General features: G+C 36.5%; 1 protein-coding gene across 1 annotated transcript in view; it reads right to left on the bottom strand.

Moving 5' to 3' along the window:
- Positions 1-27,310, bottom strand: part of LOC126266840 (alpha-aminoadipic semialdehyde dehydrogenase-like) — a 135,648-nt gene that overhangs the window by 64,568 nt on the left and 43,770 nt on the right. The window contains exons 3-4 of the mRNA XM_049971408.1: positions 16,246-16,463; positions 9,061-9,276 (exon numbers count right to left, since the gene is read on the bottom strand). Of these exons, the coding sequence (XP_049827365.1) occupies positions 9,061-9,276; positions 16,246-16,463 (434 nt within the window). The remainder of the gene's footprint in view (positions 1-9,060; positions 9,277-16,245; positions 16,464-27,310) is intronic.

Genomic DNA, 27,310 nt, shown 5'->3' with positions numbered 1-27,310 from the left:
AATTTATTTTGAGTTCACTAGCACTTATATCCTCTAAGTATGACTGTAACTATTAAACTGACCAAAGAAAAGTTGCACAACTGAAAATCTATAATGTGCTGAAAGCATCAAGTCAACTACCTGATTAAATCTTTTTGAGCACCAACCAGAATGAGGTACAAGAGTAAATATATTTAACTAACAAAAGTATAAAATGGCACAACTACAGGACATGATGTATCTGTTTGCATTAATGTGTCTTATAAACAAATAATAAAAATTAAAATAAACATCTGAAGGGTGATTCCCTTGACCCACCTTTATTTGCTATCAACAGAAAAGTAATTAAATTCAGTTAAACTGAACATAAATAATGTAAAAATAACTCATGACAAGTAAACATCAAATGAACAAAAATGCACAATAATTAATTAAATAAGAAAACTATTGTTTGCAGAAGTCACCAGAGTAAACAATTCATAAGACAATTAAAGAATACTAGTTACAATTAAAGCAAACAATCCCAAATCGGATTACAAAATTACAATTCATGACAGTTGGAAAATAAGAGTTGTCATTAACTCTGCACTTCACCTTGATACAATCCAGTGCAACTAGGAAAAAAACACTTGATCAAATGCATTTGACTACATAAGTAGCATGTGCTATAGCAGTATTTAATCTTGCCCATCAGAGTACCAAGCAGGGTGGTAGTCATTGCAGGAACAGTTGTTTTAACTAAAATATGGTACTGGTGGTGTGCCAAATATGGATGACAGTGAAGTCTGGAGTGATTTGTTGCTGCTCCTGTGCCATCAACGGATCCAAGGAATTGAGCAATTTGATGTTGGTAGTAGCCAGAAGAACTGATGAGACCGAATGTGTACTGAGAGAGAACTTAAATTTCAGTATGAATAACAGGGATATTTCAATCGCAGCATCAAAGTTTCTTTCAGTTGTGTGGAGAATCAAACTCCAGGTCCAACAATATCAAAACCAAATGCTTTGAATAGAAGTCCTCTGTTATTCAGCATTATTGACTATGTGTGTGAAGTGATGTTCTGATAGGACAGGGTGCGGCAGAACCAACTAAGCAGTTTCTATCGATTACCGCTGGGGCTGTGGTGCGGGTAGGCAGTTGCACTTAGTCTGCCTTTGTTCAGTCATTGATCCCATTTCAGTAGCCAATATGGTCTGTGGTGCACATAATGGATTTTCTGTTCATGCTTATTATGAAAACAAATAGATCTATGATTGCAACACTTTGAGCTTTTTGGCAACAGTTCAACATTCCATGCAACAATGCTGTTCCTAATGCAAACACAATTTGGTCCTGGGTTCAGCAGTCGGAGGAAACTGGTAGCACACTAAGAATAGATACGCATGGCCAAGGCAGGTCCATCAGAATGCCAGAAAATTTTCAGCAGGTGAGAACAGCTGTTCAACAATTGCTGCAATGTTCTGCTCATCTACATCTACATGACTACTCTGCAATTCACATTTAAGTGCTTGGCAGAGGGTTCATCGAACCACAATCATACTATCTCTCTACCATTCCACTCCCAAACAGTACGCGAGAAAATCGAACACCTAAAGCTTTCTGTTTGAGCTCTGATTTCTCTTATTTTATTTAGATGATCATTCCTACCTATGTAGGTTGGGCTCAACAAAATATTTTCGCATTTGGAAGAGAAAGTTGGTGACTGAAATTTCGTAAATAGATCTCGCCGTGACGAAAAATGTCTTTGCTTTAATGACTTCCATCCCAACTCGTGTATCATATCTGCCACATTCTCTCCCCTATTACATGATAATACAAAACAAGCTGCACTTTTTTGCATCCTTTTGATGTCCTCTGTCAGTTCCACCTGGTAAGGATCCCACACCGCGCAGCAATATTCTAACAGAGGACGAATGAGTGTAGTGTAAGCTGTCTCTTTAGTGGGCTTGTTGCATCTTCTAAGTGTCCTGCCAATGAAACGCAACCTTTGGCTCACCTCCTCCACAATATTATCTATGTGATCTTTGCAACTGAAGTTGTTCATAATTTTAACACCCAGGTACTTAGTTGAATTGACAGCCTTGAGAATTGTACTATTTATTGAGTAATTGAATTCCAACGGATTTCTTTTGGAACTCATGTGCATCACCTCACACTTTTCGTTATTTAGTGTCAACTGCCACCTGCCACACCATACAGCAATCTTTTCTAAATCGCTTTGCAACTGATACTGGTCTTCGGATAAACTTACTAGATGGTAAATTACAGCACATCTGTGAACAACCTAAGAGAACTGCTCAGATTGTCACCCAGGTCATTTATATTGATCAGGAACAGCAGAGGTCCCAGGATGCTTCCCTGAGGAACACCTGATATCACTTCAATTTTACTCGATGATTTGCCGTCTATTACTATGAACTACGACCTTCCTGACAGGAAGTCATGAATTCGGTCGCACAACTGAGACGATACCCCATAGGCCCATAGCTTGATTAGAAGGTGCTTGTGAGGAACGGTGTCAAAAGCTTTCCAGAAATCTAGAAATACGGAATCAACTTGAAATCCCCTGTCGATAGCGACCATTACTTTGTGCAAATAAAGAGCTGGCTGCATTGCACAAGAACGATGTTTTCTGAAATCATGCTGATTACGTATCAATAGATCATTCCCTTCGAGGTGATTCATAATGTTTGAATACTGTATATGATCCAAAACCATACTGCAAACCGATATCAATGATATAGGTCTGTAGTTCGATGGATTACTCCTACTACCCTTCTTAAACACTAGTGCAACCTGCGCAATTTTCCAATCTGTAGGTACAGATCTATCGGTGAGTGAGTGGTTGTATATGATTGCTAAGTAGGGAGCTATAGTATCAGCGTAATCTGAAAGGAACCTAATCGGTATACAATCTGGACCTGAAGACTTGCCCATATCAAGCGATTTGAGTTGTTTCACAACCCCTAAGGTATCTACTTCTAAGAAACTCATGCTAGCAGCTGTTCGTGTTTCAAATTCTGGAATATTCCATTCGTCTTCCCTGGTGAAGGAATTTTGGAAAACTTCGTTCAATAACTTCGCTTTAGCAGCACAGTCATCGTTAACAGTATCATCGGCACTGTGCAGCGAAGGTATTGACTGCGTCTTGCAACTTGTGTACTTTATATACAACTAGAATTTCTTAGGATTTTCTACCAAATTTCGAGACAATGGTTCATTGTGGAACCTATTAAAGGCATCTCACATTGAACTCTGTGCCAAATTTCCTGCGTCTATAAATTTTAGCCGATCTTCGCGATGACATTCTGTTTTACTGGGGATTTCAGACCACAGTTTGAGGATTCTGAAATGCAATTTGAATTTCCATCCTTTCAAAATAATTATTGCTCAAGGATTATTCCCAGCAGACTACACAAACCTTCAAAATTTGTGTGAGCAAATGCTTGCTCAGATCCCTCTGAATACAGCTTTCTTCAGTAGTGACGAGGCACATTTTCATCTTAGTGGGTGTGTAAATAAGCAAAACTTTCACTACTGGGCTAAAAGTAAACCCTGAATTATTCATGAAAGACCGCAAAATTCTCCTAAAGTAACAGTGTGGTGTGCCATATCACAGTTTGTCATGGTAGGCCCGTGGTCCCAACAGGATGGAGCTTCTGCTCACACAGCTCAAATTTCACTTGATGTTTTGAGAGAAATGTTTCTGGGATGCCTCGCTTCATTGAGGGGTTATGTCGGGTGGCCTGCACAGTCACCTGATTTGAGCATTAGTGTCTATTGCCTTGGGGATATCTGAAGGAAAAGGTTCTCAAAAGCCACCTTTACATCCTACCAGAATTAAAAGAGTGGCTTATTGACGAAGTAAATGCTATACCCTGTGATATGTGTGCAAGAGCTGCTCAAAACTTCACAGATTGTCTACAACAATGTATTGACACTAACGGCTGCCAACTTGAGGACATTATTTTCAAAACTAAATGAATGTAAAATGGCATATTGTACTAATTTTAATATTCTGTATTATGACAGCTGTTTCATATTATTACCACTCTCAAGTAACATCTAGCTTGATTTGATATCCATAGTGCATCTATAGTAAACTGACATTGTCCAATTTGTAAAGATTACATGAAAAGCTTTAATTATAAATGTATGGAGAACATTTTGTTAATTATTTGATAGTTCATTACTATAAAATTCAACTTGACATTTACTTGACAGTTCATTTACTCTGATAGTATATAACATCAAATTAAATGAACGGTCAGGTAAATTTAAAATTGTACTTTATAGTACGGTAAAAGCTATATAATGCTATACAACATCAGAGTAAATGAACCATCTGGTAAATCTCAAATTGTGCTTTATAGTGAGTGAAAATAATCAAATATATCAAATAAGTGATAATACACATTCCATACATTTATACTTGCTATACATAATTTAATCTCTGTGAATTAGACAATGACAGTTCACTAAAGATGCAATATGGATGTCAAATCAAGCTAGGCCTCACCTGAGAACGGCAATAAAGCCAAAACAGCTGTTGTAATAAAGAATATGAAACTTGTTGCAGCTTGTTTGTACCTCTCCTTTTGAAAATTTTATACAGAACACTTGTAGACTGTCAAGTCAGGGAAGTACGTGTAAAAAAACTACCTATAAACTATGCATTTGTGTTGCATAAGATTTTCATATTCTAGAGAAATAATGACCTTTTTTGCAGGAAATTTAATGTAGTTTAATTTCATACTGACATTTGTGTATATTTTACTTAACATTTTGAGAATTTTGACAGCATAAAATTAACAATTCCAACAATGAAATTACTGTGCTTGTAATGGTTAAGTTTTGATCAAATTGTCAATGTAATTAATTTCTGTGTTATGTTTAAAAAATGGTTTTTCTGTGATTAATATCAGGGACTCATTTAAATTAATAATGGTAATGAAGTAGCCTGCTTGCCATTGGCAACAGATTACTAAAAATCATGACTAGTGGGAGGTGAGTGTGGGTATGGCTTTGAATGTCACTCTAAAACTGTGGCCTTTAGTGAAAACATATCACAGAACAAAACTAAATTACGTTAATTTCTTACAAAAAAGGTCATGTTCTTTTTTTTCTAGGACTAATAGCATGCATCCAGAGAGTGAGAGAAGATGTAAATCTCATGTGACATGCATGCACTGTGGCCTAGGTGGCTTTTGTGGACTTATTGTTAACAATTACATTTACACCCCATATAATAACATTGAAAACACAAGTACTTGCAAACAAATAATAACACTTCTTGTAATTCAGCCCTCTTTATCACCCAGTCTTTCCTCTTCTGTATTTTTCCAAGATACTAGCATTACCCAGATTAACACTCTCGAGGTGGGCAATGTGGATCCTACATCAAACAGATTGTACTGTCGGCCATTTCTCAGCTTTGTTAACATATTCTTACACTTGTCTTTCATCTATTGTCTGTATAAAGGTATTCTACGCTGCTCATAACACCACAAAAAATATGGATTGCAGCACCTGTCACTCATATTGGTGGGAAAGGTATACAGGCAATGCACGCACTGTACCTCACGAGGTGATATTAGTTCAAAGGGCATTGACTGTTGTCTGCTACATGCTTTGTATTTGTTTTGAAGATGATCTTACAGTATAATACTGAAAATAGAAACTAGCTAGCTAAAGATCTATTTAACCAGGAAAATAAAAAATCCATTTCCCATATGAGACCATTTATTGTCTGTGAAATGGAAAGACACTAGGAATGTATTTCTTTTGACAACAAAACACAAAATGAGTGTACCCAATGTCAATGCCAGACTAAAATAAGAAATGACGAAAGATGAAACCTGCCTGTCTTTTGTAATATAATAAAAACAATGGTAATGGCCTATTAGCTTTTTCAGAGGAAGTGGAAGAAAGCTTTTTTCACTTTGTCATGATGAGGATTGTAAATTTATAAAACCTATGTAAAAAGCTGATGCCTACTATCAAACATGTTGTTGAATTCATTACTGAATTTGCAACAGCTTTGAAAAACAGAGGAGGCAAATTGAAGCAACTTCCAACCAAAGTAGTTCACTTTTAAAATAACTCAGTGGAAGACATTTTCCTAATTTGTTCCAGCTACAGAAATGTCAAAATTGCTACAGGGGAGATGTAAGGTTTGTACAGAACAAAACAAGGGAAAGTGGCAAGAAAAGGTACCAGATGCTATTTGAGAAGAATGTGATGTAGGACTTTGTTTTCCAAAATACTTCAAAATTTAACTTAGTAATAAGTAATAAAACCTACATTTAAAAGAGTTTTGTCTTCAATACCAATGGTTTTAATTTTATCTTCATCTACTAAAGATGAAAAAAATTGTTCTTGTGAAATTACATATTTTATTTCAATATAAAAAATAGGTCAGTCATGTACGTCTATGCTTCTTTACAGGAAGGAAGGAAGGAGAGGGAAAAATGAAAGGATGTGGGTTTTAAGGGAGAGGGTAAGGAGTCATTCCAATCCCGGGAGCGGAAAGACTTCCCTTAGGGGAAAAAAAGGACAGATGTACACTCGCACACACACACACATATCCATCCGCACATACACAGACGCAAGCTGTGTATGTGCAGATGGATATGTGTGTGTGTGTGCGAGTGTACATCTGTCCTTTTCTTCCCCTAAGGGAAGTCTTTCCGCTCCCGGGATTGGAATGACTCCTTACCCTCTCCCTTAAAACCCACATCCTTTCATTTTTCCCTCTCCTTCCTTCCTTCCTGACGAAGCAACTGCCAGTTGCGAAAGCTCGTAATTCTGTATGTGTGTTTGTGTGTTTTGTTCATGTGCCTGTCTGCCGGCGCTTTCCCGCTTGGTAAGTCTTGGAATCTTTGTTTGTAATATATTTTTCCCATGTGGAAGTTTCTTTCTGTTTTATTTTTATGCTTCTTTACAGTGTTTCATAGAAAAATGCTCCTGTTTCAAATACAATAACCTGAAGTAAATTCTGTGCAGTAGAATCTACTAGACCAAATTGAGAAAAATCTATGAAAGAAGTGCAGTATCAACCAGATGAACAACACCCTAGCTGCTCAATCCTCAATGTGCTAATGCCATGTTCAGAAGTGATTTATTTTTACACCAATGGGCTCTTTTGCATGTACCTGACACATCATACATGAGATAACTACTCTTACCAATGGACAGTAGCATTCATAGAGAGAGGAGATGTACATCTGTGAAACATATGCGTATGAACAATGCATGTTTGAAAACTGAGCTGCAGTGTGTAGTAATTTTTTCTTTGGACTACACACCTCACTGCATCTTCTAGATCAAAAGGGATTGCTTTATTGATAGATATTAAACATTATTAGTATAAACTGGGTGAGATTCAATACACAATAAAAATAAATGCTTGCAAATTTCACAGACCCTTAAATATTTTGTAAAAATGAAAAGAGAATGGGAAATTTAACACATAAAAGTTTCTGAATTTTTTTCTCATTAGTAGAATACAAATTATGATCAAAATAAAAGTAGTATTTATAACTGCGCACTTCATAAATGTAGCATGTCACACAGCTACAGTCTCAGAAGATAATCAAACAGCATATCACCACACCACTACCTAATATTTCTCTCACTGTGTAAATCAATAAAATAACTATTGACAGCAATATGAAAAGGACAGATTGCTGCTCACCTTACAGAGGAGACAGTGAGTTGCAAACAGACAAATGAAGAGACTGCTATAAACTTAAGCTTCCAGTCAAAAGGCCTTCTTCTGAAGCAGAAAACACACACACATTCTCAGAAGCATAACTTGAACATGCATGACCTCTGTCTCTCTGCACTAAAGCCAGACTCTCATGAGACCAAACACACATGACCATTGTTTCTGGGTACTGAGGACATAGCTTACAAAACACTCTTGTTACTCCTTCTAGGGTGGAACCCATATTAAATAGGACTGAAAGCACTTGTTGAAATTACACAAAGAAAGGCAGTATGAATGGTCACAGGTTTTCTAGAACCTCAGAAGAGTGTAACAGAGATACTGAAAAACCTGAACTAGCAGATCCTGATAGACTAAATAGACTAATTACAGCAATCAAACTGGCACTTGAGCAGCATTTCTTTCCATAGTCCATATGCAAATGAAACAGGGAGAAAGTCCAATACATTTTACAATGCAATGTTCCTTCTGCCATGCACTTCACAGTAGTTTGCAGAGCACAGATGTCCTCCTAGAATGCAAATTTAGTACCACCCATGGTTTTTTCTTGTGAACCGTGTATACATATTTGCTTCCTTATTCCATTAATGTGTACTGTAATTTGTACAATGTATTGAGATATTACTACAGCATGAGCTCATCATAACTAAAAGAAATTTATCTATAAGTAAGATTTGATCTGGAAATTATACACACTAAAGAGTGTATGGACAGTGGCAAACATAACAAAGGGCAATGAATCTGGCAGCTGTCATATTACTCTGATTCTGTTGAAGTAATCATTTCATAAAAAATTCTGAAATAAAAATGTAACTCTGTCCTCTACACCAACATTCATCCATTACTCAGTTAATCTGTCATGAGGTGCAACATCAAATGTCTGAGAGTGATGGCACGTTAGTAAGACACTGGATTCATGGTTAGGAGGGTGACAGTTTAAGCCTTGCCCAGTCATCCTGATTTAGATATCCCAAAGTTTCCCTAAACTGTTTGAGGACACAGCTGAGTTCCTCCCTCAACCTTCACTGATCTGAACTGCTACATCTAGTGACCTCGTCATCAATATGACTTCAAATCCTAATTTTCTTTACATTTTTTAAACCAAACAGTTGTCATATGAATATTTACTCTGCAGTTGTGCTGTTTATTATAGACTGTTACAGTAAAATCACATCTCATTTTGGGTTCATACTCAATATTTCATCTCTTTTATCAACTTTAAGAAAAAAATTGGTGATGAAAATATGAATCCTTCACTTTCCTTGAAAATGAGCTTTATGGTCAGTGCAAATTTCTTTTATTAGCATATGGCAAATTTCTCACAAACACACTTAGAATTATATGCTCTTACCTTATGGCCAGCATTTGTGCTGCCAGTAAATGCTACCAGTGGCAGCCTAGTATCTTTTGCAATAGCTTGTCCAATGTCAGTTCCACCAGTGCACAAAGAACAAATGGCACCAGGAAGATTATTTCTTTCTAATACTGATGCTAAGATCTTGCTAGTAGCAACAGATACAAGAGGGGTTGTTGGAGCCCCCTTCCACAACAAAGCATTTCCACATACCTGAAACATTTTGTGGGTGTTGTAAAATGTTTTCCAGTGTTTGAAGATTGCTATTTAACTGCAAGGACTAGATGTAGCACTACTGCAATTTTTAATAAATTAAATTTACACTGTATCAAAGAAAATACCCAACAGAACAAAAAAGTATTGGAAGCGCTTTTATTTATCAAGTTAGGTACAGTTAGAATATGGATTAAAAATGTTGTCATTGGAGAAGCAAAACATAAATGAAAAAGCTTAGTAATTACATTGTAAATAGACTTAACATTTATATTCCAACACTCAGAGTTTCAGAAACAGTGTTGTTTCCTCAATATTAATTGAGTTAAATCAATAAATAATAGTCAACCAAGGCAAGAACAAGCCACATGATTCCATCAGATATAAAAATATTTTAAAATAACATAAATGTTCTCAATCAGCAGGCAATAAATTGGTGTTTGTGGTTGATTACAGGCTGCAAGAAATAACTATTAAATGATAAAATATGAAAATAAATATAGAAGGTAAAAAAAAAGTGAGCGAGAGGTTGGTTTGCTGGTTGATTTTGGGGGGAAGGGACCAAACAGTGATGTCACCAGTCCCATCAAAGAAGGTAAGGATGTGGAAGGAAATCATCCATGACCTTTCAAAGGAACGATCCCAGCATTTTCCTGAAATGATTTAGGGAAATCACGGGAAAGGTAAATCTTACAACACAGAACAGCATCTTGAACAGAATGATGTCCTACATGCTACCCATCATAAATGAGCTGAAAATTGGTCATGCTAAACCCATCTAGGATTTTTATTATGAAAAGCATAATTACTACTCACCATATAGAGGAGAAGTTGAGTTGCAGACAGACACAACACGTGGTCTACTGTATGTTTGAGATTTTGGCCAAAAGGTAGTCTTCCAAAGTAGAAAATGCACATCCATAGAAGCACAACAAACACACACACACACACACACACATACACACACACACACACACACACACACAGCCACTGTCTCTGGCCGCTGAGGTCAGACAGTGGTCATGGGAGCCGTGTGCACATATGTGTGTGTGTGTGTGTGTATGTGTGTGTGTGTGTGTGTGTGTGTGTGTGTGTGTGTGTGTGTGTGTGTGTGTGTGTCTGTTTATATGTTAGAAGGCCTTTTGGCCGAAAGCTCAAATGTACAGCAATCTTTTTGTTGTGTCTGTCTGTGACTCAACATATCCTCTATACAGTGAGTAGCAATCTATCCTTTCACAATATTGGCATTATTCCATTCTGGATTTTTCCATTGTTTGATTTCAACTAGCATTATTCTTGCATGACATGCAGAAAGCCATAGATCAAGGCAGTCAGGTGTACACCGTATTGCTTGACTTCTGAAAAAACATTTGACTCAACGTCATACCAACCACATGTTATTCATGAAAGTATGATCATATGGGGGTATCAAACAAAATTTTTGATTGGATTAAGTATATCCTGGTAGGCAGTATGCAGTGTTATACTGGATGAGGAGTCACTGACAAATGCAACTGAAACTTCTAGCATGCTCTAGTGAAGTGTGTTGGGACCCTTCTGTTGATAGTGTATATTAATGAGAAAATATTGATTACTTCAGATTTTTTGCAGATTCAGTTACCTATAGTACAGTATTATCTTAAGAAAGCTGCACAAAGGTTCAGTCAGGTACTGATACACATTCAAAATGGATGGTGCAGGGATTGGCACTTTGCTTTAAATATTATGAAATGTAAAACATGCACTTCACAAAATGAAAAAAGTGTAGTATCCTACTACTACAGTATCAATGAGTTGCAAGTAGAATCAGCTAACCCATAAAAATACCTAGGAGTGAAAATTTGTGCATATATCCAACTGAATGAAACAATGGAAAATCCTGGATGGAATAATGACGTTCCTATGAAAAGGAAAGAGTGCTACTCATTGTATAGGGGAGCTGTTGAGTCACAGAGCTAAAAGACTGTCCTAATAGACACATGACCACTGTCTCTGGCCACTGAGGCCACACTTAGTGACCAGACGCAGTGTTCAGGTGTGTGTGCATTGCATGAATGTGTGTGTGTACTCTCTACTTTAAAAAAAAAAGGCCTTTTGGCTGAAAGCTCAACATGTATGGCCATCTTTTTGTTGTGTCTGTCTGTGACTCAACATCTCCTCTATATGGTGTACTTCCTTTACATAATATTGTTGTTATTAAACATCATAGTGACATAAGCTCAATCATAGATAATACAGATGGTAGGCATCAATTCACTGATTGGACAATGGGAAAATGCAGTCAGTTACAAAGAAGGCTGCTTACAAAATAATCATGCAGCCCATCCTAGAATATTGCTCAAGAGTGTGTGATCCAAACCAAACAGGCCTAACAGAGAATATTGACTGTACATTGGCCCCATAGGGCCTGATAGACAAAGTTAGACTAACTATAGCAAGCACAGAGGCACTGAAACAAACATTATTCCCACACTCCAAATATAACTGGAATGGGAAGAAGCCCTGGTCAATTATATATGGGAAGTAACCTGTGCCATGCAATTCACATTGGATTGAAGAGTATGGGTTTATCATAGAGAGAGGGTTCAGGACTATCAGATCAAGGATCTATGTCAAACAGAGTTTTATTCTGAAAGATAAAATAAGTTTCTAGCCAATTCTTGATGAATATTCCTTCTTTAGCATAACTAACTGCTGTTTCATGTAAACAATTTGGGTGTTAAGGAAACCACACACACAAACACACAAAAACACACACACACACACACACATGCTTGTGCCCTAACATAGTGTTACTAGAAGCACAATTGCATGACTGCAATTTGGCAGGTGGACTGGATAGGGTGGCTGTTGTGTCAGACTGGATGAGCAAAGGGAGAGAGAGGCAGGAAGAAGGGTTGGGGATGGGTAGTTAGCAGCTTGGAGGAAGGTAGCTGGTTTGCTGACTAGGAACATGGGAGGGAGGGGTTACATATATATGATACATGAATGCCGAAGCTAGTTGTGAGTGGTACACAATGAAGGTCATGTGGAGATGTGAACTGGGAAGTGATGATAGGACAGCGAAAGGTGAAACTGTTTTAGGAGCATGTGGGGACAGTGGGTTAATGGAGACTGAGGCTAAAAGGGTTACAGAAGATGAGGACATGTTGCAAGGATAATTGTCAACTATGTGGTTTGGAAGAGACAGTAGAGAAGGAAAGGATTCAGAGGGACCAAGTTATCAAGCAGCCATTGGGCTGCTGTTGTTCCACTGGGTGGCCAACTTTATTTGTGGTTGCAGTTTGATAGTGGCCATTGATTCTGATGGACAGCTGGTTGGTTGTCATATTGCCATAATAAGATCATTGCAGCAGAGTTGGTATATGCTATGGTTACTTTCGCAGTTGCTGTTGCTGCTGATGGGGTAGGAAGTGCAGGGTGGGGGTATTGGGCAGGTATTGCACCTGGGCCTTCCACAGTGATATCATCCCTGTGGTATGGTTGGGAGTGGTGTAAGGATGGGCTATGATGTTATGTAGATTGGGTGAGAAGCAGGGCACATTAGGAGGTGTGAGAAGGATCTTGAGTAGGATGTCCTTTGTTTCGGGGCATAATTATAGATAATCAAAGCCCTGGCTAAGGATCTGACTCATTTGTTCCAGTCCAGGATGAGAGAGGTGCTCCTTTGTAGTTGAGTTTTGGGGGAGTGGTGGGAGAATTAGAAGTGTACAAGAATATGACAAGATAAATCTACTTGCAGATTAGGTATGTGAGTTAAGTGCCCTTCTGTGTAGGTCCTCGTGGAGACCTTCAGCACCCTGGGCAAGGAAATTTTCATACCTGCAAATATGCTATACACAGATGGCAGGGTTATATGGAAGGGATGGCAGCTGTTGAAATGCTTATATTGTTGGTGGTTAATGGGTAAAATGTGGACCTACCAACCACCAACAGTACTAGCGTGTTGACAACTGTCAATCCTTCCACACCAAAAAACCTGTCCCATACAACCTCATCACCTGTGGACTGCATGTCTGCATTGATGAGAACTCCCTTGCCCAGTATAGTGAAGGTCTCACAAGGGCCTTCACAAACAGGTGCTACCTCCCCAAACTTAATCTACAAGCAGATTTCCTTTTCACCAAGGCTTTATCATTCATCATGCTCTGAAATAAGGGGAATTCTACAAATGATCCTTTCCACTGGTAATAAGTATGTATTCCATTGCTTACCCAACCTGCAGGATATCCTAGTCCATCCCTATGCCACTCTCACTCCTGATTCATTACCACTTGCTCACACAGTTCCTGCTCCATTCTGGTCACTGGCTTATCCCACCCCATAAGAGGCAAGACCATCTTTGAAACCAGCTATGTCATATATCAGTTCTGCTTCAATCACTGCACAGCATTTTATGTCAGTATGACAACCAATCAGGCATCTACCAAAATAAATGGCTACTGCCAAGCTGTGGCTGAAAATAAATTCAACACCCAGCAGCACAACTTCTAGCTGATGACAATATGCTCAGTTTCAATGGTTGCTTCACAACCTGGGAACTATGGATCCTTGCATACCACCAGCTGTTCTCAACTACACAGATGCGAGATACCCTTGTAACACAAACTCCTTGCCTCAAACTCCTTTAATGTACTGTCCTTCCTCTCACCACCCAACAGTTTCATCTTCCTCCCACTTATCATCTCTTCCCAATTGACATCTCCACATCATGTTCATTGTGTGCCACTCACCACCAGCTCAAGCATCTGTGAAGCACATATCTAGCCCACACATCTGCCACCCCTTCCTCCTGTGTTCTTAACCAGTAAACGGAGTGGCCCCCTCTTAGTTGGTAGTTAGCCACACAGGTTCAAACTCACATGGGGAATTCTAGTAACATGCCTTTGGTTTGTTGCCACACCACTTGCAATGGTGTAAGTTTATCGGTCCATCATCTTGCTTTCTTACTGGTTGATTTTTAGTCTTCTATGTTTTTATTTCATAGTTATCAGAAGCTGCTTTCAGCACAGCGTGCTTCTCATTACAACCTCTCATGTCTATTGCACTCTTTGAATTGTGTTGTATATATGTTGCATGTATTCTGATTGTGTTCTTCTCATGTCCATAATATTGGGTGCACTAAATGACTCCAAATTTGTTTTTGTTTCATATACAGTAGAAGTTGCTTTCATTGCATGGTGTTCTTTGAACTTATGCATATCTGTTATGGCCTACTAATCTGAATGTGAACTGCTCAATTTCAGTGCATTGCATATTGCTCATATTCTATGTTATTTTTGTTCGCATCTTTTTTCCATACTTTCTCATATTTAATGGAGCACTCCATATTTGCAGGTTTTAACAGTATTGGTAGTCATATTTATTATATCTTTCCATGGAATGATTATGTAACTCTGCTTTGAATGATGTTGCTTCTTGTCACTGAGAGCCATCATTTCATAGTGTCTTACAGAGTTTGGATATGAATCTGATGAGTAGGCCCTATACTTTGTAGTCTTGGTGACTAGACCATTCTTTCTTGAAATGCTAAAAATGCAAAAGTAGTTACACAAATGTTTTTAAATGTTATTAACTGTTACTACAAATGGTACATTTTAGCACAATATACTTACAGTGCATTTAAATCAAACAATTCACACATGTAGTCATAAGAAATAACAGATAGACATGAGTCCATAGAATACCATATGGCTGATAACGTCAGCAGTTTTGTCGTATAGAACTTACCACAATACCATATGATGAAACTAGTTTCTATTTCATGAAATAAAAGTAAATATGGAATCATTTACCCCACCCAATATTGTGTACAAGGACAAAAATTAAGCTGAATACAAGCAAACTATTTACATTGTAATTCAGAAAGTGCAATACACACAAGAAGGTCATAAACATGAACATAATTTCCACTTGATAACAGCCACATGGTCAAAATTGTAATATTGGGTTTTACAAATAAATACACTTTTCCACCAGACTAACAGACCCATACATAAAGCACAAATGAAAAATACTATCATCTAGTAGTCACATTTTAAAAAGCAATAATATGGATTTCTGTGGCATATTTCTTGAATTTAAAGTTCACTGCCATGCTACTTGGAGCACTACTCTCACTCTCTGTTTCCATATCAAAATAAGCGCAATATACTTCTAATACTTTGGCCTTCTGTGGTTGCCCACCGCCAGCATATCTTTCTTCCTCCTGCCTATTTCTCCCTCTACCCACCCCACCAAACAATCACAGCATTGCGCATCCAGCTAACACTACAGATTGTATGGTGGACACACAGTGTTTGTGTGTGTGTGTGTGGGGGGGGGGGGGGGGGTGGTTATGTGTGTACACTTTGTGCATGTACAAATTCATTGTTTTTGCACAATAACCCTCTGTTAGAAAAGTTTCTGCAGCTCTCCCTTTCTTTTTGTTCTGTCCATATTCAGAGGATACTATCTCAAGTATCTTAAGAAATTTATGCTATCAGTCTTTTTTTCTGTGTACTAAATTAAAAATCCATGCAGAATATGATAATTCTCATAACACGCTTGCTAACTTTTCCCTCTGATCTAAACTGATTAGTATGCTAACAAATCACTGACACATATTTATGCAGTAACCAATACTCCCTGTAACATAAAACATGAATAGCCTAGTTCATGTTATCACTTCAATCCTCTGTCAAGGCAGCAACTCATACAGATCTGTATTGTAATTTTTATTTGTGTGTGACAACAGTACTTTGAATCTTTAATCACCTGAAAATTGCAGTTTATGTTTGCAACAACCCTTTAAGACTGACATATACATAGGAAAATGTGTAAACTGTAAATTCTGGCATAGTTCATACATTATACACATTTTGCCATACAATACAGCTACAGCTTTTTGCCAGTTTGTGTGCAGAAAACATTTTAATTTAACACAACTGACAGACAGGAAGCTATAATACTCTTGAAACTGAAACTTACCATGGCAATAGCACTGTTCCAACCATATACTGCTACAGGAGAGTTGAATGCACTAATTACTCCAACAACACCCCATGGATTCCATTTTTCAATCAGAAGATGTCCCTCACGCTCAGATGGAAAGAGTTTCCCAGCAAACATACGTGACAGACCAACGGCATAATCACATATATCTATATATTCTTGTACTTCACCAATTGCTTCTGGCAGTATCTTCCCTAGAGATTTGAAGAAACAAACAACACTGATTTTTGTCATCCATTTGATATGCAAAAGCTATTGGCAATGTTCGAGATCAGAAAAAAACTGTGGCTGCATGTGTGTTTAGCATGATTATAATTATACAAACAATTTGAATTTTTAAAAAGAACATATTTTAAATATGTAAATAAAAAGCACAGTCTATTCAGTTGGCACGATGGATCCATACAGGGGTATGCATACTCTAGTTGACACAGGTTTTGCCTCAAAGATAGCAAAAGTCTTAGTCTTCTTTATGTATCTTTTGATGAATCAGTGCCTCTACTGTTTAGTCAGTTGTTATATTTTTACCTTTACTCCTAAATTAAATAAAACATAGTGTAATTATGGTGTGCCAAGTTAGAGCTTTTTAAAGTATACAATCCCACCACAGAAAATTTCTAAAAATTTTCTGTGAGCACAACTGGCATAAAATGTCATCTTTTAAAAATATTATAGATATATTTTTGTAGCTAGAATGATGTATTCTGTCCAGCTTCATCAATTATGTATTAAAGAAAAATTATCATATGTCAGCAGATGTCCTAGCTGGGTCACTATATGTGATGTACAGAATGTTTGTTTCACATCTGTAATGGCAAAAGATTTTGAGACACCTACATTCAAATGATTGGCAATGAGTGCCAAGTATAACTGGCCATTATTTAAATTTTTGAGTTCAGATGTCTTGTATTAAGTAGAGGCAGGAATTGTTTTCCTTTACAGATCACCTTGCTGAAATTTATAATAGGGTGAGATGTGAAAAACTGTACATCCTTTGCAACAGACTGTTTGTGTAGTGGGGCCCTTACATTTTACACGATTGAGGTTTGCTTAAACTTAGAATTACTACCATTGATGTGAAAAAAACTGTTGTTGTGTGAGAATGTTTTGTGTAATGTTTTGTAATTGAATTAATCAACAGGCAGAGAACATTTTTTATTGAAGTTTTCAGTTTTAAGGAGAGCTTTGTCACTATAAGCTTTTATTTTTCAATCTAGTAACTGTATTCATTCATTCATCCATTCACACATTGTGTTTTGTAAATCCCATGATTTTGGAGAGACTTCAGGGATATAGAATGTGTTGGTTCTCAAATCGATTGTAGTAAAGAATATTTAATCAAAATTTATAAACAGTTAAGATTCAGTTGTCTTATTAATAACCTGAATGCACAGTATTACTGTTTCACAATAGTGATTCCAATTATATCATGAATCCAGTAGCAATCAAATTATATGTATTACCTAAGTTTCACAAAGAATGTGTACCAATAAAATCTGTAGTGTCTTTAGTTTCAGCACCTAGCCATAAATTAGCAAAATACTTAGATCCACTAATTAAAACAAAAACTAAATTTCAACCAAAATGTGGAATACCTAATTCACTTGCTTTAGTGAAAAAAAGATGTGCCCATTCCACCTAGTGCAAAACTAGCCTCATTTGATGTTATCAGCCTATTTTCCAACTTTCCACTTGCAGAGGCAATAGAAATTTCAACAGAATTGTTACATCATGTCAGAACAAATCCAGTGGAGACAGAAGGTATAAAGATGGCAACGGAAAAATGCTTAAAGCAAAATTATTTCCAATTTCAACAACTCTGTAACAGTCAATTAGATGGATTAGCAATAGAGTCACCACTGAGCCCCATATTAGCTGAAATGTTTATGGATTATTATGAACAAACAGTTTTAGATAAAGAGCCTCTAAGTTTTAATATACGATATTTGACTAGGGATGTGGATGATGTACTGCACTTTTGGACAGGTACCAGTAGACAATTAAATAAATTTTTTCAACATTTTAATTCACACCACAGTAAAACCAAATTTACAATAGAATTGGAACGAGACTTTTTAGACCTCACAATTGACATCAGTAAACAACAGCATTTATTTAAGATGTACAGGAAAGTAGCTACAACAGGCCCAGTAATACCTACCAATTCCCCTCATCCCATAACACACAAACAAGCAGCCTTTCATTCCACGGTGCACCACCTACTGTATTCTGAAACTAAACTGAAAATAATTAAAGAAATAGCATACAGCAATGGTTATAATTCTATACTAATTGACAACATACTCAGAAAAAAGAAGAGATAGAGGATAACAGCACTCCTTTATCCACCTCCGACAGCACAAAACAAATAGACCCCTGCTATATGTGAGCAGAACATCCAAGGTTTTTGGCCAGGAAACTAAAATCAAGGAAATATACTCCAGCTTTTTACACTAGAAATACTGCTGCCCACCTTCTGTTCAACAGTAAACACAAGATTCTTTCTTCAGAACAGAGTGGAATACATATAATTTCCTACCATCTGTTTGGCAAATTATATGTTGCTCAATCAGGTAGGGCTATAACAAGTAGACTGACTGAGCATGGAAGGAGTTGGAGACTCAAAAAGAAAGATTCCGCCTTTGCTGAACCTGCTCAGGATGAAAGTCATTCAAATGATGTGAAATGTCATGTTCTCCATAAAGGAACTAATGGTAGAAAACTAACAGTACTTGAAATTCTGGCCATTAATAATCACCAGTCAAAGAAACCTCACCTGGTCCTTAACGACCACACAGTTCCATTACTCACCCTTGCCAAAATAGCAGAGCCAGTTATTATTTCTCTCACCATTAGGTAAAAGGCTTGCTATAACTGTTCTGCAGCCACATTCCATACTTCTGTCTTGCTCTCCCCACCCCTCCCCTCTTTTTCGATCTATTCATCACATTCACCCATCAAATCGAAAGACTTGCACCTGGCGAACGGTCTACCCAACGAGACCTCCCAGATCACATGACAACCAGTTTCCAGAATGAAATTTTCACTCTGCAGCAGAGTGTGTGCTGATTTTGAAACTTCCTGACACATTAAAACTGCAAGCTGGACTGAGACTCGAACTCGGGACCTTTGCCTTTAGTTGGCAAGTGCTCTACCAACTGAGCTACACAAGCATGACTCACGACCCGCCTTCACAATTTTACTTCAGCCAATACCTCATCTCTTACCTTCCAAACTTCTCAGAAGTTCTCCTCTGAAACCTGTAGGACTAGCACTACTGGAAGAGAGAGAGAGAGAGAGAGAGAGAGAGAGAGAGAGAGAGAGAGAGAATATATGTGTGTGTGTGTGTGTGTGTGTGTGTGTGTGTGTGTGTGTGTCTCTGTGTGTAAGTATAATCTAACTTCTGCACCATTTCAGTGCAGTAATGTGTTCATTGTAAATAAGTATTATAGTAGTTTTATTATATCATTTTTTTATTTTAAATTCAGTCCATTAGTATTGTAAAAAGATTCTTTCATATAGTGTTCATTAAAAACAATGACGATCATTCCACTTGGGACCAGTGGAAGGTACATTAGCTTATTTGTTTCAGTTGTAAATATTTATCATGTATTATTGTTTTTCTGACATGTTCTACATCCTGGAAGACCTCCTCACTATAGATCAATTGGAATGAAAGTAAATCTAATCTAATCTAAACATAATTGTTACTCTGTGTGCTGAAGACTTTGAATTTTAGAAGGCACCTTATTCTGGATTTATTCACTTTTGAAAAGGTAGTTCAGTATGCAAGTCAATGCATACAATGAATTAAAGTTTGCCACCTACTTTATCTGTCACTGGGCCTATCTTATCATTTGATTCCATATGCCAACAAATTGTTACGCTAATATATTTGTAGGAACTGAGTGATTCACAATTGTGACTCATTGATATTAATGTCAAAGTATAATGTTTTTTTTGTGAAGAGCACAACTTTACATTTCTGAAACCTTTAAATAGTCGCCAATCTTTGAATTGGACCTGTCAAGATATGATAATATTTGTGCTGCTTTTTTTGAAACAGTACTTCATTATGAATAACTGCATCATCTGTGAAATGTCTCAGGTTACTACTAATATTGTCTGACAGATCATTAATACACAACATAAACAGCAAGGGTCCCAACATATTTCTCTGGTGCATGCCTAAAGTTACTTCTACACCCTTTAACAATTGTCCATCCAGGATAACATGCTATATCCTTCCTAATGGAAATCCTTGCTGAAAGGCTTGCTATAGTCCATAATAACTATAAGCACTTAAGCATAAAATTTTTCAATAAGTTGCTATGCTCAGCTCGTACAGTACCACTAAATAAATATAAGAATACATTGCAAACCTGGCTAAAAAACAACGAATTCTATACAACTGAAGAATTCTTAGAAACTAATCATCAAAATATATGTTTTACCTAAATTATGAAGAAAATGTTTTGATATTATATAGGCTAGTTATTTACTGTGATTCTTTTCTTATGTGTGTATTTAATTACTGTATACAACATTGTATTACATAAGGCTGAAGAAAAGGTATTTAGTTCCTTTTCTCCTTTCTGTAACTATTTGAATATCGTACTGAAACTAAAACCCTCTGTAAACTTTGACGAAGCCAATTGTATGAAAAATACTGAAAGGCTAATAAAAATATTCTATTCTATTCTATTCTTGATTCAAATACAAATTTTGCTTCATACTTTGCATTATCTTAGTTATATTAGCAATAGTTGGTGTGGTACTGAGTTAAATGCATTTCAAAAGTCAAAAAATTGTCTACCTGTTTTTCTTGATTCACAACTTTCATGATTTTATGTGATAAAAGTGCAAGCTGGCTTTTGCAGTTTGTGGATGATTTCCATGACCCTTCTTGTAGATGGAAGTAGCTTACACTTTCTTCTAACAATGGGGCACAATTTTTTGAGGGATCTGCTGCATCCTATCAGACTCTAGTGAATGGGTTACAAGAGAGAAATGTATGATCCAGACATCCTGTTCAAGTACCACACTTGACAATACATCATCTAGCAGCTTGCATTCAGTTCCATTCCATTGTGAATTGGCAACTTTCTCACTGGTGAAGCCTGTTATTTACAGGCAAGTCCAGATATCCTCTGATGCAAGGTGATGGTCATGTTTATGTGCGGAGACACATGGTGGGTGATACCTCTCAAATGTTGTCCAGGAAACTGACAGATTTTCAAGGTTTTTGTGACGATGTGGGCAGGCTTCAGGGTTGACAGCCATAGGAATCCCGTCATTGCCCATGGTCACCTTACTGTTAGATAGCACACCAAACAGATCCTTTTGAACCACGTGGCGGCTGCAGAATACTGTGACAGCCCGGAATTCCTTCTAATGTCAGGAACCATGGAGGGATATTTTGTGAAGCTTGGTCATTGAAGTAATGGAATGGCCCGCATTGAGTCTCCACCTAAACTCCATTGATCATATGTGGGATATTCTTGAGATACATGTTTGTGGTCATCCTGTTACATCATAGACTCTCCAGGAACTCTAAAGGGCTCTCATTGAAGAATGGGAATGGATACCACACGATGACCTTGTGATAAAACTGGTTATGGTGAGATAAATGTACTAACTGATCTTGGATCACATGAAATGACAGATTCCAGAGTTGAAGACTCAAAACTCAGAAATCCATTGCCATATAGCTATATGATATGTATAAACATTAACATACATAAACAGTTTATGTAGTTACAATGATGATTGTGGACTTATTAAAAAGACAAGCAATGATAAACAATTATTTGTACTTTATTTTTAAAATGTATGTTCCAAAGATGATTTTGCACAAATAGATCAATATATGATAGTATTTTCTTTGCTACGTGTTGTTAGAGGCAAATCTCTGAGTTTGAAGTGTGGCAATGGAGTACAAGTTATGTGTGTTGTATTAGCGTCATGGTTGATGTTGATTTATATTGTGAAGTGAAATGACTGATAACATATGTGTTCAACACCAGAAAGTCCACCAGTGTTCATATTATTTAACAAAATGAGGCGAAACGCCTTCTACACCAGTATAAAATGTTACATTTTAGAATGTACTACAATTACCATTTATGCTATTGCATTCCTTCTGATGATAATTGTTACCAGTGTGGTTACTATGTTCCCTCATTTTGTGATTATAATGCAGCCACTTTTGATTGCTACCTCTTTCAAAATGTATGTGCCTTTTGTGGTTGTATTTCCCTGTTTTTTTTTTTTTTCTAAAACTTTATCTAATTTATTTAAATATTCCAAAAACTGGTCTATCATGTTGTCTGGCACACAGACAAGGTCCCACTACACCTCAACTGGTAACCTCTTTTTTAAAGCATCACTCTAGGTGAGTTCATCAAAGCTTTGCTTAAATGAACTATTTTTTGGTTCATTTTTGCAAAATTGTTTCATGCTAATATGCCCTTCCCTGTAATTTGGTCCATTGAGAAATTCACTCCTTATTCTAGCTTGTTCAATCTATGACCAAAATCTATCTAAAAATCCTTTCTCAAAATCAGCATAGGTTGTGTTATCTTTAGTATACTGATTAGCCCAACATAATGCTTCACCTTCCAGAAACTTCTTAACATTCTTGATTTTTATAATATCAGTCATATTAGACACAAAATTATCTCTACAGTGTTGCAGAAAATGTACAGTATGTAAACTATCTTCACCTGAGAAGTTTTTATTGGAATCCTGCAAAACATGGTACCAACATTTAGTTTTGGGAAGGTGTGTGGAACACACCACACCATTTCTCACAAAATAACTGCAATTTCTTGTTCTGTGTATAATTTACTTGTTTTTATTGTGACATATATTTTTCTGATGCTTAATATTATTTTTGTATATGCATTGAACTTTCATGTTGTCCCAGTGAATCAGCGTATTTTATATATATGTGAATGAAGAATTTAAATATGACAGTGACAAATAGTTAATGAACAGCACTTTAGGCAAATTTTTGGGTTGTTGACATTTTTGGCATAACTTACAGCAATTTTTTTTTTTTTTACGGTAGCAATTAAATAACACAATTTTCATGAAAACATGTAAGAATGAGCTAGCTGTTACATCCTGTAACGTACATTGAAAGATTTGAAAAGTAGTTTTTCATATGTTATTGTATAATCTATTATGTAACATGGAAACTAATGAATCCAAAATGTTTGTAGCAGCCAGACACTTAAGGCCAAAATAGTGATAAAACTGATTGTGGACTCCACTTGGTGAGTGGTGCCTTCCATAGCTGGGTGTATGCATTCTCATTTTCTGGTGCACTCAGCCCTAACTCTTTCTGATCTGGGTTCTGTTCCCACTGTGCTCTCCATTTTTTTTTATTCTCTTCTATCCAGGATTTATCCTATTTTATGTGACCACAACTTCTGTACATGAGGACTGAAGCATCTGCCATTTTGTGCATAAAAAATTCTTGCAAAGTAGGGGCAAGAAATATTTTTTATTGTAGCATATTTTTGTATTCTGAGGGTTCAATGTTCTGTATGAAAGTTAAATTTTGAAGTGAGAATGATTTCGTATCCATTCTCGATGATAAATTAGTCAACTATGGAGTATGGTAAAATGAATGTGCCTTGTAGTGATAGGAGGTTAATGATGCCAATGGTAACAATACTGAAGGAAATAAAATGGATTTGGATTCAGTGAAAGTCAGTGCTTACTGAGTACAGGCAGGATGGCCTGAAGCTGGTGTTTTTATAGATAATAATGCACAAAAAGGAGTGTTTACTCCAATAAAGAGGTGAAAATTTGCAATGAGCAGGCAATGGTTCTTGTGTCATATGTTGTGGTTGAAATGGTAATACACAAAAGGGTGCTTAGTTTAAAGAAACAAGAGAGGTTTATGTGTAGGAAAAAGTGTTGAAGTTTATATGACAGCTGAAGCTGTAAGCAATGAAATATAGCTTAATGATGTAAGTTCTGTTGCATGTGGCATGAATGTAAGCGTTGAAGAGACACATTTATTTTGCTAAATCATGTAAAAGTGAGATGGAGAAAGAATTGGAGCCTAGTAATTGGATAACCAAAAAATAAACAAGTAAATAAATTCAGAAATGTTGGCATACCTAGGGTATTTTTTGTATCGAATTGAACCCCTATGTACTGTGTGGTAGCAACCAATTTCATTTTAGTGTCTAGGTCCTGTTCTTGTTTCAGCTTTGACTTCCTGTCAGTATCTTCTGAGCCCATCAAGAAGTGCCTGTTTATGATCTTCGGACAAAGGACCTCTGCATCTTTTGGGCGTTGGTGCCATTTTAAAATCTTGGTAGTTGTTCACAAATCTTCTAAATTTGTTCCTGTCAGGAATTTCTCTCTCTGAGATACCAATCAGCCTAAGATCTCCTTCACATTCTTTGAGCCATTTTGGCCTTGTTTTCTTGGATTCAATGAAACTCCATATTATTTTTGTTAGTCAATCAGCGTCCATAAAATAACAATACCTAGTTTTATTATTTAGTATCAAAATTTTTCACGTATTTTATGCTTTCAAAATTTCTGAGGGGCAATTCTAATAAAACCAATTGTGGTGAGGTAAATATACTAATCGATCTTGGATCATATGAAATGACCGATTCCCAATTTGAAGACTCCAAACTCAAAAATTCACAGCCATATAGCTATACAAAAATGTATAAACATCAACATACATAAACACTTAATGTAATTACAATGATGATTCTGGACTTCTTAAAAAGATAAGTAATGATAAACAATTATTTGTACTTCATTTTTGAAATGTATGTTCCAAAGATGATTTTGCACAAATAGATTGATATGTGATGGTATTTTCCTGGCCAGATGTTGTAAATCTTGAGGTAAATCTTTGTCTTTGGGTAGTTAGTAGTACAAGTTAGAAGTGTGAAGATGGAGTACAAATTATGTGATGCATTAGCATTGTGGTTGATGTTGATTTGTATTGTGAAGTGAAATGACTGATAACATATGTGTTCAATGCCAGAAAGGCCACCAGTGTTCATGGTATTTAACAAAATTAAACTGAGCATCCTCTAGACCAGAATAAAATGTTATATTTTAGAATGGACTACAAGCCTACAACTTACAACAAAGAGGAAAAAAATGAAAGATGAGTGTTATGAGAACTGTTTATTCAAATTCTACCATTGCTATATCTCTCTGCAGTATGTCACTATCTCAGCATGCCAAGTGCTGTGAAAATGTGTCAAGCCACTCAAATCTTTAACTTACTTCAAAATTAATAAATCAACTTTGGGCTGCAAAAGAGTGGTGTTAGTCAGAACCTCCACAGACTTACACAGAGCATGCCTCATTTGCGTCAGGCAGTGACAAACACTCATGGGGGGCATATACTTTATTGAAGCTCTCAAATCCCAGAGAAAAGTAACCAGGATTATTGGATGAATAATTGTTTCCACTTTGTTTTCAACACCTGTTGGACATTTCAGTTCTTTTTATGCAAACAATCAAGGATGTAATGATGTTTTGTTGTGCACTTAATTTGTGAAAGTTAAAGGTGTAATTTGACAACATATACAGTCTTCAATTATTGCTAAGTAGCATAGTGCTCAGAGCCATTTTTCAATTATTGCTCTGTGGAGTACAGCAATCATGTTCACCAAATTCTTCTTTCATAAACAATCTGGGTAGGACACTTATGATATCCATTTTAATTTCATTATTGTTTGCAGTAATAATATCCTCAAAGAATCTTGAGCAAATACTGAACAGGTTAGTACAGATAAATACTTAATGAATGCACTGTATGAATTTCTAAGCTGGTTGCATGTTATCATCTTATGTTCTAGAATGTGCTTCAAAGCATTTTCTCATAAAATAATAACTAGACATCCAGCAGTATGTTCTTTAAGAGTAATTATATTTGCAAGCCAGTAAAACATCAAAGCTATGAGTCACAAAAGTTACTATTGATTACAAAACATTATTCTATTCATGACCCAAAGATGGGGTTGTTCATTTAATGTAAGTACTGGCTGCTATATTGATCTGTACCATTGCTATGTGTATGCTGCAAAACATATACTGTAGTACATTGTGAACTAAAGTTGTGTATTCCATCAATTTTTGCAGCAATACCTACCCAGAAAACCATTTCCCCCTTATAGTAATGTAAGTACTTACATAATTAGTGCAATATTTCCACTTATTTCGTGCTTTTTGAACTGTTTCTCATAAGTCAGTGTTTGAAAATTTATGATCACAACATAAACAAGGGCGTTACAAACCAACTGAACGGCTGAAGTATTGTGTTTCACACATATTATGAATGTCATGTTGTGTTCCATTTAGTTTCCTGCTTCAACAGTAGTGTATACTGTCAATCCATCATGATAAAATTGAAGTTGCATGAGAGACTGTTTGAGCAAGACTCAGTAGCAATGGTGACATAAACTTGAAATTTCATTTTTCTATTTATCATCAGACTCACTCTAAGATGCAAGAGAAACCTTTAGAGAAAACATCTGTTCCCTAATACAAATGTTCCCCAATTATACTGTCGCCACCAGAAGAGAAAATAACAAGATAGTCTGTGAAACATTACTGAATGCATCCCTGAAAATTACCTAGATTAAATAATTTGGAAACCCACTCACAATGGAAACATACTAAATAGAATGAAAACAAATAACACTTGCCATTTCTGAGGATGTCCATGTTGAAATTTGTGCCAGCAATCAAGGTGCAGTTGGAGCAACTATGGTTACTAAAGTAAAAAAGACACCTAAAGTAAGTAGGAAGATTTACGTCTCCAGTAAGCTTGACAAAGGGGCAGTTGTGTCACATATTATAGATAAACTCAAAACATTCATCCTTGAGCAGGAGCATGTAGAAGAACAGTCGCTCAAGTTCAAAAATATAGTTGACCAAGCATTGGATAAATTTGTGACTCACAATCCTCTATGTCAACTAGCATAGATTTCAAAAAAACATCAGTCCTGCAAAACTCAACTTGCAGTTCTCTCACATGACAGCC

This window comes from Schistocerca gregaria, chromosome 4, assembly GCF_023897955.1.
Source record: "Schistocerca gregaria isolate iqSchGreg1 chromosome 4, iqSchGreg1.2, whole genome shotgun sequence".
Lineage (NCBI taxonomy): Eukaryota > Metazoa > Arthropoda > Insecta > Orthoptera > Acrididae > Schistocerca > Schistocerca gregaria.
The sequence above is the reverse complement of the archived record's forward strand: the minus strand, read 5'-3'. Positions and strand labels throughout refer to the sequence as shown.